This window comes from Amphiura filiformis, chromosome 10 (genome assembly GCF_039555335.1).
Source record: "Amphiura filiformis chromosome 10, Afil_fr2py, whole genome shotgun sequence".
NCBI classification, from domain to species: domain Eukaryota; kingdom Metazoa; phylum Echinodermata; class Ophiuroidea; order Amphilepidida; family Amphiuridae; genus Amphiura; species Amphiura filiformis.
The window spans coordinates 54499181-54516519 of NC_092637.1; the positions used below are offsets into that span (position 1 = coordinate 54499181).

A 17339-nucleotide genomic window follows, 5' to 3' on the forward strand; every position below is an offset into this window, starting at 1 on the left:
TTCATCTAAACCAATGTGAAAAAACGCACATAATATAACTTTTATACACCCCCCATCAACCACGACTTACCAATCTCGCAGTTAGCTCCAGAGAATCCATTGGCGCACTGACACTGGTATGAGTAACAGTTAGTACTAGGTGAGCATGTACCACCATTTTGGCATGGGCTGAGATTGCAAGGATTCGTTAGAGCTGTAAAGTATAGCAAAGAAATATTACGTATGTATGATTTGTATGATATCCTGTTTGTCGCCCGTTCGAGTCTGAATGCCTCGAAGAATTTGTGGGTCACCCATGTAGTTTCCAAAGGCTTAAAAGTGATTAGTCAAATCAGGACCACTGTGCTACAGAACATAGCCCGTATAATATTATTGAAATAATGCTTACGAATGTCACAGAACGGTCCCGAGAAACATCCAGAGCAATGGCATTGGTAGTCGTGACAGGTCCCTTGAGGGCTCACACACATTGCACCATTTTGACACCTATGGTTGAAACAAGCGTTTATTCCTGAAAATAATCAATCAATCAATATCTAGCCATCACTGAATCTTAAAAACATAATGAACGCACACAATGTGTGCACTCTTCTAATTAATGAAAATGGACGAACACAAATTGTGTAATCTTTTAAGGGGGTACTACACCCCCTGCCCAATTGTGTGCCTATTTTTGCATTTTTCTCAAAAATTATAGCGCATTGGTGACAAGTAAGATATGTATATTATTGGGGTAATGACTACAACTACTGCACTGGAAATTTTATTCCAGCACATACACCAGTTGTGGAGTTATAGTCAAAAATGAGGGAAACCAATACTCGGTCAATAAATTAATAACTACTTGCCTTGAGTTGCATATGCGCTATAATTTTTGAGAAAAATGTAAAAATAGGCACAAAATTGGCCAGGAGTGTAGTACCACCTTAAGGGATAATCAATCCTTTTACAGATTATCGAGATAAAATCATTTCCGTTAAACAACTAAGCATTAAAATGCGCCACCAACGGTTGATAGGGAGAGGCCAAAATACGCATTGCATTATTTAGGAAACGTCGACATCTAAAGCCCGCATAACGTTACTATCATCACACTTTCAAATGGTGGCTAGAACTGCACTGAGGTCAATTATTAGACTGGCAAAAGCAACCGATGGCGGCGCATAGTATAGTAAATCGCTTGTGGTGTTTTTCCGGGCTTACACGTAGACTTTGACCCCATGAGAACTACCTGCCGATCTAACATTGCCTCTGATTGGTCAATTACGTGATATCTTCATTTTAATCACCTCTAAGAATGGAGCTGTGCAAATAATTCACCCCAATTTTTTTGTGTGGTGAAATTATTTTATCTATGTTACTGATTGGTTCAGTTGATAATAAAAAACTTTCTTTTGACCAATAGGCAGGTATATTTCTCATCGGGCTAACATCAACGTAAGACATCTCTGAACTTACTGTTTTCACAGAAACGGCCATAGAAGCAAGGTGGACAGGTGCAGTAAGCTTGACTACATGAATTAGGAATAGGCGTACACTGGCCTCCGTTCTGACATGCGAGATTGGCACATCCGCTATTATCTGAAATAGAGATAACACTATGCATATTACATTACTCCGTAGATAAATGGTCTACTATTACTCTATTGTAAGTTCTTAAGTTTCGCTAAGGGAATGAATCTGCAAGAAACGTGTTGCACACAAAAATCTAGGTTTACCATGGTATACAAATCTCCACTTCTTGTTTAAAAAAAAAGAGCTGGAGGCTATGGATCACAAAATGCCACTTTAGAACAACATGAGGCATTTTGACGGTATTTGTTATCATGACCTTTGACCCAAATTTAAGTGATTTCACTGTGACTAATGCTACCTGATCAAACGATCGATTGTCCATGTGATTGACGAAAACAATCACCCAATTTATGTCAGATAGATATAGTGATTGAAAAAGATGAAGAAATTGGAAAAAGGGCTGAATAAGTCACAAGTATCTAATTATCAGCAAAATATATAGGACACAAAAACTAAATGTTAATCTTCAAACAACTTACCAATTTCACACCTTTGTCCCGCATAGCAATTCTGGCACTGACAGACATATTTACCACTTCCTCCGGCACCCAATTTGCATATTCCGCCATTAGCACATGGCGTGTTTGAGTCACATGAAAATTCTGAGGGAATAAAATCTGATATGTCTACGATGAAAATTCTCAAATCACAGTTGGCATTAAAAGTCAGTCTGCTTTTTATATTCGGTGTTACAACTTGGGTTGTAGGAAAGCGGTAAATCCAAAAGTTACATAATTTGCATATTTAATTAGCGGCCATTTTGTATTTTTAGGTGTTGGATTTCCATAGAGTCAATCTATATAACGAAACATGGTAGAAACCTAATTCTTTTTTAAATGAAAGATAATAAGTAATCTTAAAGAATGCTAGATTTTTTGATAATACATTCAATTTTCTTGGGAAAAGTTAAAATCAAATGGGTGCAGAATTTCCATGTTCTTCTTCATTTTAAAATTGTTTTTTCTTTCATTAGAAAATGGAATATTTTATTAAAAATGTAACTCCAAGTTTGCTTATTATCTTTCATTAAAAAAAAGGTTTCTAGCATGTTTCGTTGTGTACCCGAACCCTTTTGAAATCCGCCACCAAAAAACCACAACGTATTAAGGCACCTCTGCAATTCAAAATTTTGCTACAAGCTTGTATCATATGTTAATAGAGAGGTTGCGATTTCCAAACGTAGACATCGGACGTACGTTGATCTATTCAAAACCACTCTCCTGTATCGAAGCGAGGTCACGTATTTAGCTATTGTTGAAGATATTCCACGTGCAAAATCGACGTAGATACATCGTTGAAAATGCACAAAATTTGTCCATTTCACAATATGTTAAAGACAGTCAAGGATAATGAACATACGAAGGAAAGTCTAATTATTATTATGATCCTTTTTTTTGTTTGTAACAAATCATTATAATAAAGGTACAGCGATGTGTTAAAAATGGACTAAATTTAAACGCAATATTCACACGCAGAGATTGTCTATTGAAATGTGTGTGATACTTTGCGTATAAAAAATGAGCTTGCGATTTGACATTTTGGACTCAACGTAGCATTAAAACGTACGTTCCACCATGGTTCCACGTGGAAATAGGCTGATTTTACCTCGAGTCTAGGTAAAGGAAACGTAGAGAACGAGTGTTTCTCTACGAATGTTATAGTCAAAATATCATGTGTTTTTTGTACAGCTGAGGGGTGGTGCAATAACTTTGTGTATCCCTCGAGGTGGTGAAGTATTATAGGGGTGGGGGTCAAAGATTGGTTGGCAGGTCAAAAGGGGGGGGGGCAAGCATTTTTTTTGCAGCTCGAAAGTTGGGTGGGGGAGGGCAAGGAAAGTTTGGCTCAGCTATTTTAGGAACATTAGGAACACGTTCAAATATGCACAATTCCTGATCGGTTATTTATTTATTTATTTATTTATTTATTTATTTATTTATTTATTTATTTATTTATTTATTTATTTATTTATTTATTTACACACAAATTCAAAGTATAGACCTTTGGCAAGGCAACGGTTCACTCGCACCTATAAGATTAGTATTTTTGTAAAGAGCTGTATTGTATTCAATCTATGTTTGCAGACATACACAGGTGATTAGTGCAATCTGCTTGTGTTGGCATGGTTGGGCGATCTATTCAAACATTGTATTCATCTATTGCGATTATTACGTCACTTCTTAACTTATAGAGGCCCTGCATTCTTTTATTGATTGGCTCCAAACAAAGGATTTGAACCGGTGTCCTTCACCGTAGTTATGGCGGAGTACAGTTCAACAAAAGCATGATTGCAATCTACCACGACATTTCGGCTAACACACATAAGAAATGCACTACGATAAAATAGGTTGATGAAAACAGTGCAACAGAGCATTAATGCCCAAAATTGAAAAGCTATAAACAATATACACTACACATAAAAAATACTACTACAAGGGATTTTCAACATATAAGAATCCAAACAATCAAGTACCAACATGCACAGTTTTGTCCTTATATCACTTTTGGGTTTATAACAAAATGTTTTCAAGCCTCTATCGTGATTGGCAGCTGCATAAGACATCTCTTTGACAGCTGATAATGCCCATCTATTCACCAAGTGGCTATTAACTGATGAGTACTGTCATTATGCTAATATAAAATCATTGTTTATCAACAAAGGCGAGGGACTCGTCTGTCGATATGCTCAAACAAACCGCTACACTGTTCAATGGCTTTCTTGTACTATATGAAATATGGTGGGCGATTTGAAATGCACGTGCCCTGAGCAAACTACGATGCGTACGCACACTGCAGGGCAAAGAACAATGGAAATTGTCATAATTCGCGCGCATACTGCCGGGCAATGACGTCACATGTCAAGTGGTCTATACCCGATCAATGTTGGAGTTGCCTATAGCCTATATGTTTAAAATTCAATATGGCTACCGAACTGTCATGTGGTCCAGTGGATTAGTGCGCTGGACTTCTGTATTCTGTATGTAGCAGCGGCGTGGGTTCGAGGCCCACCTGTGCCGAACTGAAATTCCATTTTTTTTAAATTTAATATTAGGGAAATGAGACTGGGCGAATTTATGTATGACGTAGAGAGGATTAAGATCCCTTTATTGATCCCTGACCCCACCGACTACCCCGGGCTGATTTCATGCAAAACAAATCACCAGATGACTGACTATAGGACATAGCGCCACAACACGAGCGTTGGTAAAGTATGTGGCCTCACTGCAAAACGTACGTCCTACGTCTACGTTTGGAAAATCGCAATCTCTCTATTGTGTTAAATATCACGGTTGTTTATTAGTTTTTCAAACAAAACATCATGTATAACCAAATTTTAGGCTTAAACAGCTAAAAGTGATATCGTGCTAATGTATACAGATGCTTTTGAGTCGTTCTCAACTTAAATTTCCCCTCTTTTACAAAATTATTCACTTTTATATTATGTTTTAAAGCTTTTTCGGATATAAAATGTATCTGTTAATGACACAATTTGTGGCGCTATTTAATTAATGAAAATTACCCTTTCGAAGCTTTTAATACAAATAATTCCTTTTATTGTTTGATAAAATATGTTCACCCAGCTGTTTTAATGGCGGTATTAATCACCTAACCCTTTCAAATAAAGAAATATGATTTAGGATAAATAGCGCCATCTATAGTTTGCATTTAGCTAATAATGAAGCCAATTCCATATACATCAAACAGCCGTGATATGCATATGTATATGCAAATAATATGACACACTAATCAACAACATCAGCGATTATAGTCATCCATACATCTACCACTAACACATTTTGTGAAGCTACAAATGAATAAAATGTTCTTTTCATATCCTTACCCCGTGGTGGTATGGTTGTTACAGGTATGAGTGTATTTCCTTCCTCTCCTACAAGATTGTAGCGAGTATTGGTATTATTGGAACCGGGAGTTGGAGTCGCCTTGTTAGTAATCGTAGCAAAGACGTCTGTTGCACCGGGCATATTTGTCTACAAAAAAGTAAAATGTCAATGAATTTAACTTTTTAACATTGCATACATGTAACATTAAATTACACTAGGTTTATACTATCCTATGTCATTAGACTCAATATTGCATAAAAGAACTATAGATTGTCATTATCTTATAAATTGCATTGTAGATTTGCAAAACTTTACAAAATTGCGTAACATAACTTCATTACACAACACTAATATACGGCCTGCTGTCAATTGCATCGCATTGCACTACATTACATCGCATAATACTGCAATGCGGTATTAAATACAACACCTCACTTAAAATTGAATTTCATTGCATTCATTTATTTCTTATTTCAACTGAGGGGACCAATCAATACAATAGCACTGTTTTTCCTTGGTTACTGGGTGGTACAAACATTAGGAGACAAAATTCCGTGAAAATTCTGTAATCTAACACATAATGCAGATAAAAAAATTAAGACATTATTGGGATGAGGAAGAACACATTTTGCGCAGAAATGGGAATAACATTGCAGAACCTGTTTGAAGTTGTTTGTATTAAGTACAATGTGTTTGTTTGTTTTTTCGTTCTTTGTTTTTTGGTCTTTTGAAAACTGAAGTCCTCTTTTATATCCGTGGTGTTAGTTCGCATTAGCTTCTAGTTTGTTATGGCAAATCGTGGAGTCAAGTATAAAGGGATGATATTTGATATTGATAATTAATAAAATCTCTTGCAATAATTGCTATGAGGATTATGATACAATGAGGATTGATACATTTTGTTGTAAAAATTCGCAACAACATTAGCTGCAGCAAAACAGAAAAAAACAACTACAACAACAACAACATCAGCAACAAAAAAAACCCAATCAAATAGCTCATACTTTTGCCGTGGCAAGCAAAGTAATACAAGACAATAATATGGCAATGTTTAACAACGAATTTTAATTCAAAGAAGGTGTACTATTTCATATTATGTATTGGAATTATCTTAATGCTTTAATACTTTCCAATCTGTACAGGTATATAAAACTCTTAATAAATATAAATTCGGGTTTTGTGGGAACCGGTCACATATATACTTTCGCACAAATAAAACAAACATGTTTTTTTGTGTAAGTGTATAAATACCTGGCTGTTGAAGTCAATGAAAACTTGATCGTAACGTTGAGCCGGACTAGTCTCTAACATCCAGTCGTAAAGCGCTGCATTTGGATTGCGGATTTTTGTTGACAAATATGCATTAGCTCCCTTTAAAAATGCATAATATTAAAACCACATTATTATAATTTTACTATCATGTATATGTGTTTTGATGAAATGTGTCATGTATTTCACAGTACGCTTTAGAAAAACAGCAATTAGTAAGGCATTCGTGCCAAATAAATGACTAGATCCGAACTTTAATAATTCTCAAATATTATATAAATTGTCTACTTTAAAGTTTACTGCTTTGCTTGGTCAACTGCAAGTATGTCTCAAAGCAACTATCTTGAATTGCGGTCTTGTTGAATCAAAACTTTTTATTCTATTAAACTTAAGCATTAAAATTATTGATTCAACAAACCTACAGTTCACGATAGATGTTATGATACGCAAATATTAACTGTCTATGAGTGTGATGGTTGAAATATAATCACGAGGTGAAAGATGGATTGTTCAATTCCATGAGCAGGAACGACGAGTGGAATGGAACAATACATCTTTCACCGAGAGATTATATTTCGACCATTACACAAATTTAAGACAGTTAATATTTGTTTTATATCACTCATACATAAATTCTATTACTTAAAAATACTATTTAAGATAGGAAATGCATCTTTTCATCAACATAACACCATGTTCTGCCGTGATATACTTCACATTTCGGGGTCCACCCCATAACTAAATCGGCGAGTCTAAGAGTCAGCGCACGGACTACCGCAGGCGCACTACGACGCAGCACTGTGATGGTAAAAACTATCACACGGAGAGGATCATGGTAACAAATGATAAATGGCAATCAACCAATGAACTGTCTAGAATTTATGTATGAGTGACCTAGCAAAGCAGTAAACTTTATAGTAGACGATTTATCTAGAGTCACTTCAAGACTAGCATTTGACGCTTTGTTTTCTGCAGATCTTAAGGTTATACGATGTGTTGTTGGTCGAAGCAGCAGAAAAAAGTAGTTCACAGCATCTTGCGAAAGGTTGTGAGCTTTGGCAAAAATTGCACTGCTCAATTCATAGCGAGCGTGTAGAAGAATTCAAATATCACAGATATACTTTTGTAGGTCATGTGGTTCTTATGAGGTATGTTGTAAAGCGGGCTGAAACAGCAACACTTTTGTAAAACGTACATAGCTCATTAACAACAATAAATTAAGCAAGTTTTCAAAGTATATGATTTGTAGAATGAACTTTTGCAAAACACCAAAGTGTTATTTTTCAAAAATATATTGATTATCGATATCAAGATCTATCGCAAACCCACACATACAGACCAGTACTTGATCTTTTCTTCGAATCACCCTCTACAACACAAACTGGGAGTGATACATGCGCTTTTTCATCGCGCAGAGTCAGTTATTACCGATCCGGTAGATTGTGACGAAGAGAAGTCGCACATCACTGAAGCACTATCTAAGTGTGGTTACCCCAAGTAGGCATTTGACATGCTCAACAAACCTAAGGACAAAAGGAAACCGACAAAGGACAGTACGAACACCAACAAAGAACAAGTTGTTATCCCTTATGTCAAAGGCATCTCCGATGCCTTAAAACGTATTTACAGCTCATACGGCATAAGAGTGTGTTTTAAGCCAACGCGCACACTACGTCAACTGTTAGTTGCGCCTAAAGACAAAACGGACAAAAAGGACGTCACGGGTCCTGTGTATCTGATTCCTTGCCAGGGTCAGACCACCCGGGGCCCCTGCTCGGAATCATACATAGGAGAGACAGGCAGGTCTCTAAAAACACGTTTCCTTGAGCATAGGCGGCCTAGTATCTCAGCACATTCACACAGAGTTCCCAGGACATCACGTGGACCTAGAGAAAGTGCAAATCCTCGACAGAGAACCACGGTACTTCGAAAGAGGAGTCAAAGAGGCCATTCACATCCGGGCCAACCAATCTTCTTTGAATAAGGACGGGGCGCTACAACTTAGCAAGAGTATACGATCCAGTTCTGACGTCACAAGTCAAGAGTCGTCAAATCGATCAACGAACTGGATCAGTCTGCTGAAGAAGGTTGTAGTCTTAACAACCGAACATTTCAGGTGAGCAACTTTATGTGTTGTGAACAAAAGTTCAATTCTTCATTTATTTGATTACTAACACAGATGAACTTTCATGATAGTATATTGATTCAGATAATGAAAATCTATTTTTTTTTTTTTTTTTTTACCAACAATACCTCGTATCCCTCAATGAAATGAAGGGAAACTCGAAATTGCTAGGGGTTGTGTACCAAACTTGAGTGCATATACCTATTATTAGGAAAAAAAGAACAAACAAGTGACGTTAGGGCAATAAAATGTGAACAAAATTTCATTATTGCATTTATGATATTGTTGTTTGCTGCGAAGTAGTCTGAATGAAATAGCGCATAAATGCCTAACGTTTTTGTATGTATGCATACGATCTTAATAGAGTGGTGCGAAAAAGTGAAATTGCTCGGGATGTGTACACTACTTGGGTGTATGTACCTATTATTAAAAAAAGAGTACAAACAAGTGACGTTAGGGCAATAAAATGTGAAAAAAAAAATGTTTTATTATTGTATTTTATCAAATTGTTGTTTGCTACGAAGTAGTCTGAATGAAATGGTGCATTATAAATGCCTAATATTTATATATGTATGCATGCATGACAAAAGAAGAAAACAATCCAAATATCTTTCAATCAACCAATAATCTCCCACAAATCACCATCACGTGTATAGTTTTACCTCTCCAGACGGTGTTTCTAGTTTCACTGTAATCATCTTCGTCGGTGGGATTGGATACGAGGCATAACGAACAGCGTTCACATCCAATGTTTCTTCAATTGGCATGTTAATGGGAACCTCTGCCGGCACTATTGGGGGCAGAAAAATAAAATTGAACAAATAAACAAACAAACAAACAAACAAAAGTAATATAAACTGTAGGGACATGTAACCTAAAATACCAAGGGAAGAAAATTACGCGCTGTCCAGATGGATTGGTTATTCTTGTACATTGATAATGATGCTTTTTATTATCACGGAACGCCCATCCACCATCCGTGAATTCATCTAATTATTCTTCACTTTCTTCCATTCACCAGGTTCTACCGAGATTCGAACTCGCGAACATTGACGACCTCGTGGTTAAAAGGGGATGGCGCTCGTGTATAGACCAAAAGAGGAACCCCCTGTTTGGTCTATTACACTATGGCACATATACATCGGTGACATTATTCTAGTGTTTCTTTATTTGGAATAACAAAACGATACATAAATACAGTAAAATTGTTATACCATAATTATATCCCTTCCAAAAATTGACCTTCACAGATTACAGATAAAAGAATGAGTACTTTTACCAAGACGTTGGTTTACCTATGGACAGCTCAAAAATTGGGTCAACACTATTCCATAGAAAAAAAAAAAAATTCTATAATTCATACAAATTCTTATCATTTGATTGGTCAGTTACTATTGATTATTTGCTATTTGTACAAAGAAACTACTGCACTCCGCGCCCGTGCAATAGTCCATTTTCCATTGCACTCACGCACAGCTATCATAGCAAAGCTGACAGATGCGAACGTATATCGCTCACGTGGACCACATTGACTTGTCAATTATTATAGGTGTGGGTTTCGCCTCTAAGATCAATAGTAATTTTTAATTTATTTTGTTTTCATGGGGACTTGTAAAATTAAGTGAAAAAAAAAGGATTTTATATGACAGTTGAGTAAGCGTTGGGTAAGAAATACCAATTGAGCAGACACCATTGAGAAAGGCAACAGAGTGGATTGCCGAAACTGTATGAAAAAAAGAATTTTTTTCTTAGAATTATACTATGAAAAACTTTGTAATAAGAAATACCAATGTTTTTAACAGTGTACCTCTACAAGCAGCTGTCCCTATTAGATCCCTTATATTTTCAATTACGTCAAAATTATCTGCCGTAAAGGTGAATTGTGCGTCTGGATCATTGGCTATTTCATTCAATTCTCCCTGGTCATAACTTGCTACCCCAATAGCAAACATGGTGATATTAGAATTGCGAGCGGCATTCGCCGGACCCAGGACCTCGTCATGTGATTTTCCATCGGTGATTATGACCGCAACACGGGGTATATTCAAAGATGTCGGACGAGCCCCACGCCATGGTCCAAACAAAGTGTTTGTCATATGGTCTAAGGCATTGCCAGTATTTGTATATCCATCTTGGTATCTGAAAATATAAATATACAGAAAGAGGCGGATGAGTGAGATGGAGAGAGCAGTCAAGTTAGCTTAATCGATAAGGCGTTCGACTATGGTGCGAGAGGTTGCGGGTTCGAACCCTGACGGTGCCTACCCAGCAAGCACAAAACGTTTTCGACATCATTCGCAAAAGGTTATAAAAGGTTGTCAGGAAACGTTTAAATGTCGGGTTATATGAAGGGTATATTAGGAGTATAAAACGTTTTCATAACATTTAAAAACATTTTTTGATAATCTACTGCATGCCCAGTAAACACAAAATGTTTTACAGAAAACGTTTAAATTTCGGGTTACATAAAGGGTATAAAACGTTTTAATAACATTTCAAAAACATTTTTGAAAACTTGATACAAAACATTCTAAACAAAATGTTATTTTGGGGTTGAAAAAATATTTTGCGAAAAATGTTTGCCCAAAATATTTGCAATAACGTTTTAAAAACGTTTTCATGACCTTTATATAACCCGACATTTAAATAAGAACATTTCTGTGTTTGCTGGGTGCAAATATTTTAACATAATGTTATTTAAGTGTTGACAAAATATTTGGCAAAAAATGTTTGCAAAAATAGTTTATAATAACAATTTGAAAAACATTTAAAAAAATAGTGTTGTTGTGTGTTTTCATACAAAACGTTTTAAAAAGTTTTCATGACCTTTATATAACCCGACATTTTAATGTTATTAAAACGTTTTACCTAAACCAAAAGCCAAAATATAACTTATTTAAAACGTTTTTAAAACGTTTTTGTGTTTGCTGGGTAGTACGCTCTCGTGGAAAACTTGAGTTAGCTTGAAATTCCCTTGGACAAGGAACCCGTACGAAATTCGGGGAGCTGATCCTGGTTGCGAAAGTTATTTGTGGAATGTCTAGGGTGTGCGCTCTTTAAGCAGCAAAATCCCTGATTTGTTGTTAAATGGTTTATGGAATTATGTGGGGCGTAGTGGTCAGTGACAACCTGTAAAGTGTGCTGAGGCTTGTGGATCAACGTCTAGGCGTTGTGCCTGCGCACTATAAATTACTAAGAAAATAGAGAGATGAGAGAGGGCACAAAAATACGAGCACTGTGATTAGCCAATCTATAGCAAGAACTTAATTACACAAACGAAACAAACTTAAAATAAAGAAAACAGACCGGATAGCTGTAACTGCTGCCTGCACATCCGCGTTGGTGCTATAGTCATCGAAATCAAACTCAATCACAGGTGAGCCTGCGTACTGGATCACTCCAACCCTCGTGTTATTAGGACCGATGTTAAATCCATTAACAACTCTCATGACAAAGCTCTTAGTTGTTTCAAAATTGATGGCATCAATGCTACCAGAACCGTCTATTACAAAAGCTAAGTCAATTCCTTCCACAGCGCATTCTGTTATTCATTAGAAGAAAACTAGTTAAAAAGGAACACGACATGCCTCGGTGAAATTGTTTTTATAACATGTAGTGGAGAGATTCAGATAATGTGTTTAACAGTTGCGGTATGGTAGCATTGAAACCATAGCACAGTGATGCCTACGATGCAAAGTCATGAATTATCTACCACCTGTTTTATCTACCTTCTTAATTCGCCAAAGAACTTGGTCCTTGAACGTGAGGTGGTTTTTTTACAATGTTGGTAGGAAAATATCGAATATATGGTTTAAAAAACTTTAAGCAAAAACATTGAATGTATTCAATATAAATCATATCCGAAAAGACAGAAGGGTTGGTTGAATGTACACAGTCTAATATACTTATTTGGAAACATGTTTAACTCGTGTTAAAAAAAAACGTTTAAAAATAAATGCATTTATATCGTGTATTAGTGCGTTTTTGACCATTACAACACAATCCATCAAAAAGTCCCTACTAAACATCACCATATTTTACCTTGAACTGCACACGCCTGCACCCTATCAATAAAGTCCTGTTCTGTCCCGACACCTGCTGCAGTGTTGTAATGCCGTTTCCAGTAAGCCGCTTGCCCAGCTATATCAGCACTATTAGGTATTGCCTGTAAACGACAAGAAAAGCATTACGCTACTGACTTCTTAAACAATGTGTCATATTTCACCAATCGTTTCTAGTAAGTAGCTTGACCTGCTATATCAGCACTATTAGGTATTGCCTGCCTTACACAAGTTGATTGTACAATCTTATGAATACTGATTGGCAACAATTTCCAATATAGCAACGCTGAAATCGGACACAATAGATGAATAAAATCTTCAGGTCGTTACTTATGTTGAGTGAGATTATTTATGTTTGAGTATAGACCATTTACAGACCTGTGGTATGTTGAGCAGAAAGAGTCTTGCTGCAATGGCAGAGTATAGAGGCTTGCGTAGATCACTCCATTCAACTGCCTGCCAGTCGATTCCAAAAGCCTGTTGTATCTGGGCAAATTTGGCGACAAGCTCTGGGTGTGAACCCGTATTTTTGGTGTCTTCAAATGCGATACGGCCAACCTAAAATTTAAACAACAAGTAAACGAAAAGAAACCGGACAAAACATAAGGGGAAATTTGAAATGTCCTTTCAACTTTGATTTCATTTTTGTAACTGCAACTTGGATTGTTAACTCGTCATAGTTAGTACTAAACAGGTCGTTAATAGTGAAACGAGCTTTGGTTTTAATTAATCATACAACTATTTTAAAGTTAGATTGAATTTACAGAATTTTTAACCACTATACAACTCCACCATCGGCTAATAAAGTAATTATATCACATAGCGATAATGGTAATCTGGACTGGACTGGACTGGACTGGACTGGACTGGATTGGACAGAATACTTATTTTTCGTCTTAGTTTGTGTATCAATATTCATCTTAAGGCAGCAAAAATAGCATGAATAGCAAGGTACTAAACAAGACGTTAAAAGTAAAACGAGCTCTTAATCATATTACTATTATATAGCTAGACTGAGTTTACAGGCTTTTTAACCATTTACAACTCCACCGTCAGCTATAAAGTAATTATATTAAATAGCGATATAGTCCGCAGATACATTGTGTTCCTCAGGTATTAGAAACCGCGGTGAACCTGTCTGTCTCACCTGCCATATGCCACCATCATACCCAGCACGGTATGTGTTAGGATCAGTGCCATCCCTCGATTCCACACAAGTGATTCGTCTCAGGAAGTCATTATCTTTTGGGAATATACCACTCTGGACAACTAAATCTACTGCTGCTTGGGTCACATCTTTACCGCTCGTGTTAGGTTTTCTGGTTAGATCTTGCTGACCATATACAGTGGTAACTATAACTAGTAATACTGCTGTAAGTGATGTTAAATAAACGAAAGACTTAAAAGGGCATTTCGTGATCCACAGAATCTTCCATCCACTTTTCTCAAAAAATTTGAGATTTTTATATCACTAGAAACCTCTGGCTGCATAATGTTTATGTACAAACATTTCTTGCAGATTAATTCGTTCAGCAAAAATTTGAATTTCGTTCTGGTATCACGAAATACTCCTTTAAGTTACACTTGGGTTAAAATCGTTTTCCTGGGCAGCATTTTTTCCCAAATATTATTCTAGACGATATTATTTAAACAAGAAAACGTTGAAAAGAAGATGACAAAGGCGAAGAAGAGTTGTGATTATGGTTTGCAGCCACCTTATAAAGCTGTAATAATTATGACCTTTCTGTTAATTTTAGCCTAATATGACTCGATAATGATCACCGGTTTGCCAAATTACACTTTAATAGAACCATATCCTACGACTAAGGGAACATTCGATTAGGAATGTATTTACCTGATTTTTCCTTAATTTTCTGACTCTCCAAGGCGCATAATATCAAACAGCATAAATCGCATAAAAATGATTTCAACATAAATACATGAAGTTATAGACGGAAGAGGTTGGTAATGTCTTGTATGGCGGTGGTACCCCATTCAAAAAATTGTAAAAGTAATAAATAAATAAAGACGTAGATACATGGAGTTATAAATTAACATAAATTAACACTAATTGCAAATCCATTCTCAACATAACAATACCACAGAGTGCCTCCATAAGGCTCAGGTGGTAATAGGAAGAAGACCGCTAAAATAAATTCCCCATTGAATGTTGGAGTTTTTAAGTCCACCAATTGAGAAAAAAAGTATTAGGATGTTTTGTCAATTCCCCCTTTTAGTGAGTATAGAGTTAAAATTTGTATAGAAATATTGTGATAATCTAACTGTCAAAAGTTTATTTGATTATTTATGTCGAATAACTATTTGCAAAACACCAAGATTTCAAATGAAGTATTTAGCTGAATTTATACTCCATCACTGAGCAATTAACGATTGGTATTTGTCCAATGAGTTACGCACTTTTCCCAAAGCAACAGAATGCACTCCGCATCATTGGCTAAAAACCAACCGCTATCGCTTAGCGACGTAGCATAAATACAGCTTTAACCTCAATGATATTATCAGGTAATTGAATTCTGTAAGCTGTCCCAAAGTCAATACCGTGGTTGAAAGCACATAATAAATCATGTCATGAGTACAAAGAAGATACAAAAACTATTAAAACTATCTACGTCAAACTTCTTTTCATGTCGAAAGTTTAAAAGTCTCAGGTGAAAGTTGAAAGGTCTGTCAACGTTAAACTTCTTTTTATGTTGAAAGTCAAAACGTCTCTCGTAATTTGGGTGAAAGTTGAACGTTATGAATATCTATTCTTTATCAATTGCACGAATAGAAGCAATCACCCAACCGTAAAACGATTTGGGCATTTATCCCGACTAAACATGGCAAATCGACTGCTCAGTGCAGAGAGTGGGTAAGTGCAATAGCAAGTGTGAACATTTGGTAATTTACACACAGTATATTGTCCTCATCTACACAGGGCAGCTACACATGGCACTTACCCACTCTCGGCACTGAGCAGTGAATGTAAAAAGGTAATCTATGCGTGGTGTGATACCTGTTAACAGGGATAGAAAAGTAATATGTTCCTCAAAGGCCATATCGGCCAGCAAATAGTGTAGGAAATGGGCCCGCATGCATGATTTATTTAAGCATTTGGTATAGGTATTTCAGTTTCCCAAGACAAGCGGTTCATTATTTATGATATGAAATTAGGTACCGCTAGAATGTACCTCATTTCCTATCATATATACTGAACAGCTTGTCTTGAGTCACTGAAATTTCAGTGAAGTAATTGGATTCCTTGCCCCAATAATATACATAACCTTTGTTACCAGTGTGTTATTAATTTTTGAGCAACATGCAAAAATAGTCACAAATTTACCACAAGGGTGTAGTACCAACTTAACGCCACTCCCAACCCTTATTGGGAACTCTTATTCTATTAACCAATATAAAATAGCTGGTTTTGACTGACTAGTAATCTGCATAATATTACATGCTATACCTGCATATATAATACAAAAATACTACTAATTTCGTTTTAAACAATTTTAATTTTGGTCTTACCCTGGTGTTTTAACAACTATTCATTCTGTGGGAGGCATCAGAATCGATCTAGGGCAGTATCGCGTAAAAGGGGCAATCGATTTTGAAAATGTTGAAAGTGCCGAAAAATGACTTGTACGCCCCATCAACCCCCATCCCCGCACACACACCTACATTATGCTCAGTGCCCCCAATCATGGTCGGTGCCCTCCATAGGATGACTCGGGTTCCCCATCAGTCAGAACCACCGCTAGTCCGAATATTTAGTGTTAGAGTTAGGGTTAGGGCTAGGGTTAAGGTTAGGTTTAGGTTTAGGGTTAGCGTTAGGTAAGCTTAAAATTCTTCAAGACTAGTGGTGGTTCGGACTAACGGTGTGTACCCGGATAACTCACGATACGTAACCAGTCTAGGGGAAGTTGACATGATCTATGGAGGGCGCCGACCATGATTGGGGGGGGGGGGGGCGAGCATAATGTTGGTGTGTGTGCTGGTAGGGGTGGATGGGGCGTACAAGCCATTTTTCGGCACTTTCAACATTTTCAAATCGATTGCCCCTTTTACGCGATACTAAGGCGACGCACAGGGCACGTGCTCTCCCTTCACTCTAGCTACCACTGTTAGCTGTAAACATGCGTCAATGCCAGAACGTCATATACATTGTATTGCCTATAATATGGTGTGAGAAGTCACCGTTTTATCTCAAAAATAGCGCGTTTAGCTGAATCACTGCTATATAAACATCCAAGAATATTAAGACCACCATTATAGATATTGCAAAAACACAATATTACCTGCATTTCGTAGTCCATACATTGTGTCGACGATGACGAAGCAGCAAATTTGGACAGCAATGAAGACTATAGACCGGTCTTACAAGCTATAACTGCCTCGTTAAAACCGTTATAGTACATGGCGCTATGGGTTTGGGGTTTCCTTTAGATACGCTAGTTGAACCAATGGTTT

At 36.7% G+C, this 17339-nt stretch overlaps 2 protein-coding genes across 2 annotated transcripts in view; both read right to left on the reverse strand.

Moving 5' to 3' along the window:
• LOC140161978 (uncharacterized) overlaps positions 1–9594 on the reverse strand; it is a 28958-nt gene extending 19364 nt beyond the window's left edge. The window contains exons 1-7 of the mRNA XM_072185270.1: positions 9471–9594; positions 6666–6785; positions 5414–5561; positions 2055–2177; positions 1459–1581; positions 389–511; positions 71–193 (exon numbers count right to left, since the gene is read on the reverse strand). Coding sequence (XP_072041371.1) covers positions 71–193; positions 389–511; positions 1459–1581; positions 2055–2177; positions 5414–5561; positions 6666–6785; positions 9471–9575 — 865 coding nt within the window. The 5' untranslated portion in view covers positions 9576–9594. The remainder of the gene's footprint in view (positions 1–70; positions 194–388; positions 512–1458; positions 1582–2054; positions 2178–5413; positions 5562–6665; positions 6786–9470) is intronic.
• A 968-nt stretch (positions 9595–10562) lies between these two features.
• LOC140161979 (uncharacterized) lies at positions 10563–15928 on the reverse strand. The gene is made up of 6 exons (XM_072185271.1): positions 15830–15928; positions 14017–14268; positions 13248–13427; positions 12850–12973; positions 12115–12349; positions 10563–10947 (listed from the first exon to the last, which is right to left on the reverse strand). The coding sequence occupies exons 1-6, from the start codon at positions 15926–15928 to the stop codon at positions 10563–10565; spliced, it is 1275 nt and encodes a 424-aa protein (XP_072041372.1).
• Positions 15929–17339: the final 1411 nt, after the last annotated feature.

Excerpts from the sequence above, each read along its gene's own strand:
- LOC140161979 (XM_072185271.1), bottom strand. The coding sequence starts at position 15,928 with ATGGCCTTTGAGGAACATATTACTTTTCTATCCCTGTTAACAGGTATC. Across the intron at positions 13,428-14,016 it reads ATGATGGTGGCATATGGCAG|GTTGGCCGTATCGCATTTGA; the intron begins GTGAGACAGACA and ends TTTAAATTTTAG. Across the intron at positions 12,350-12,849 it reads GCAGGCGTGTGCAGTTCAAG|AATGCGCTGTGGAAGGAATT; the intron begins GTAAAATATGGT and ends AATGAATAACAG.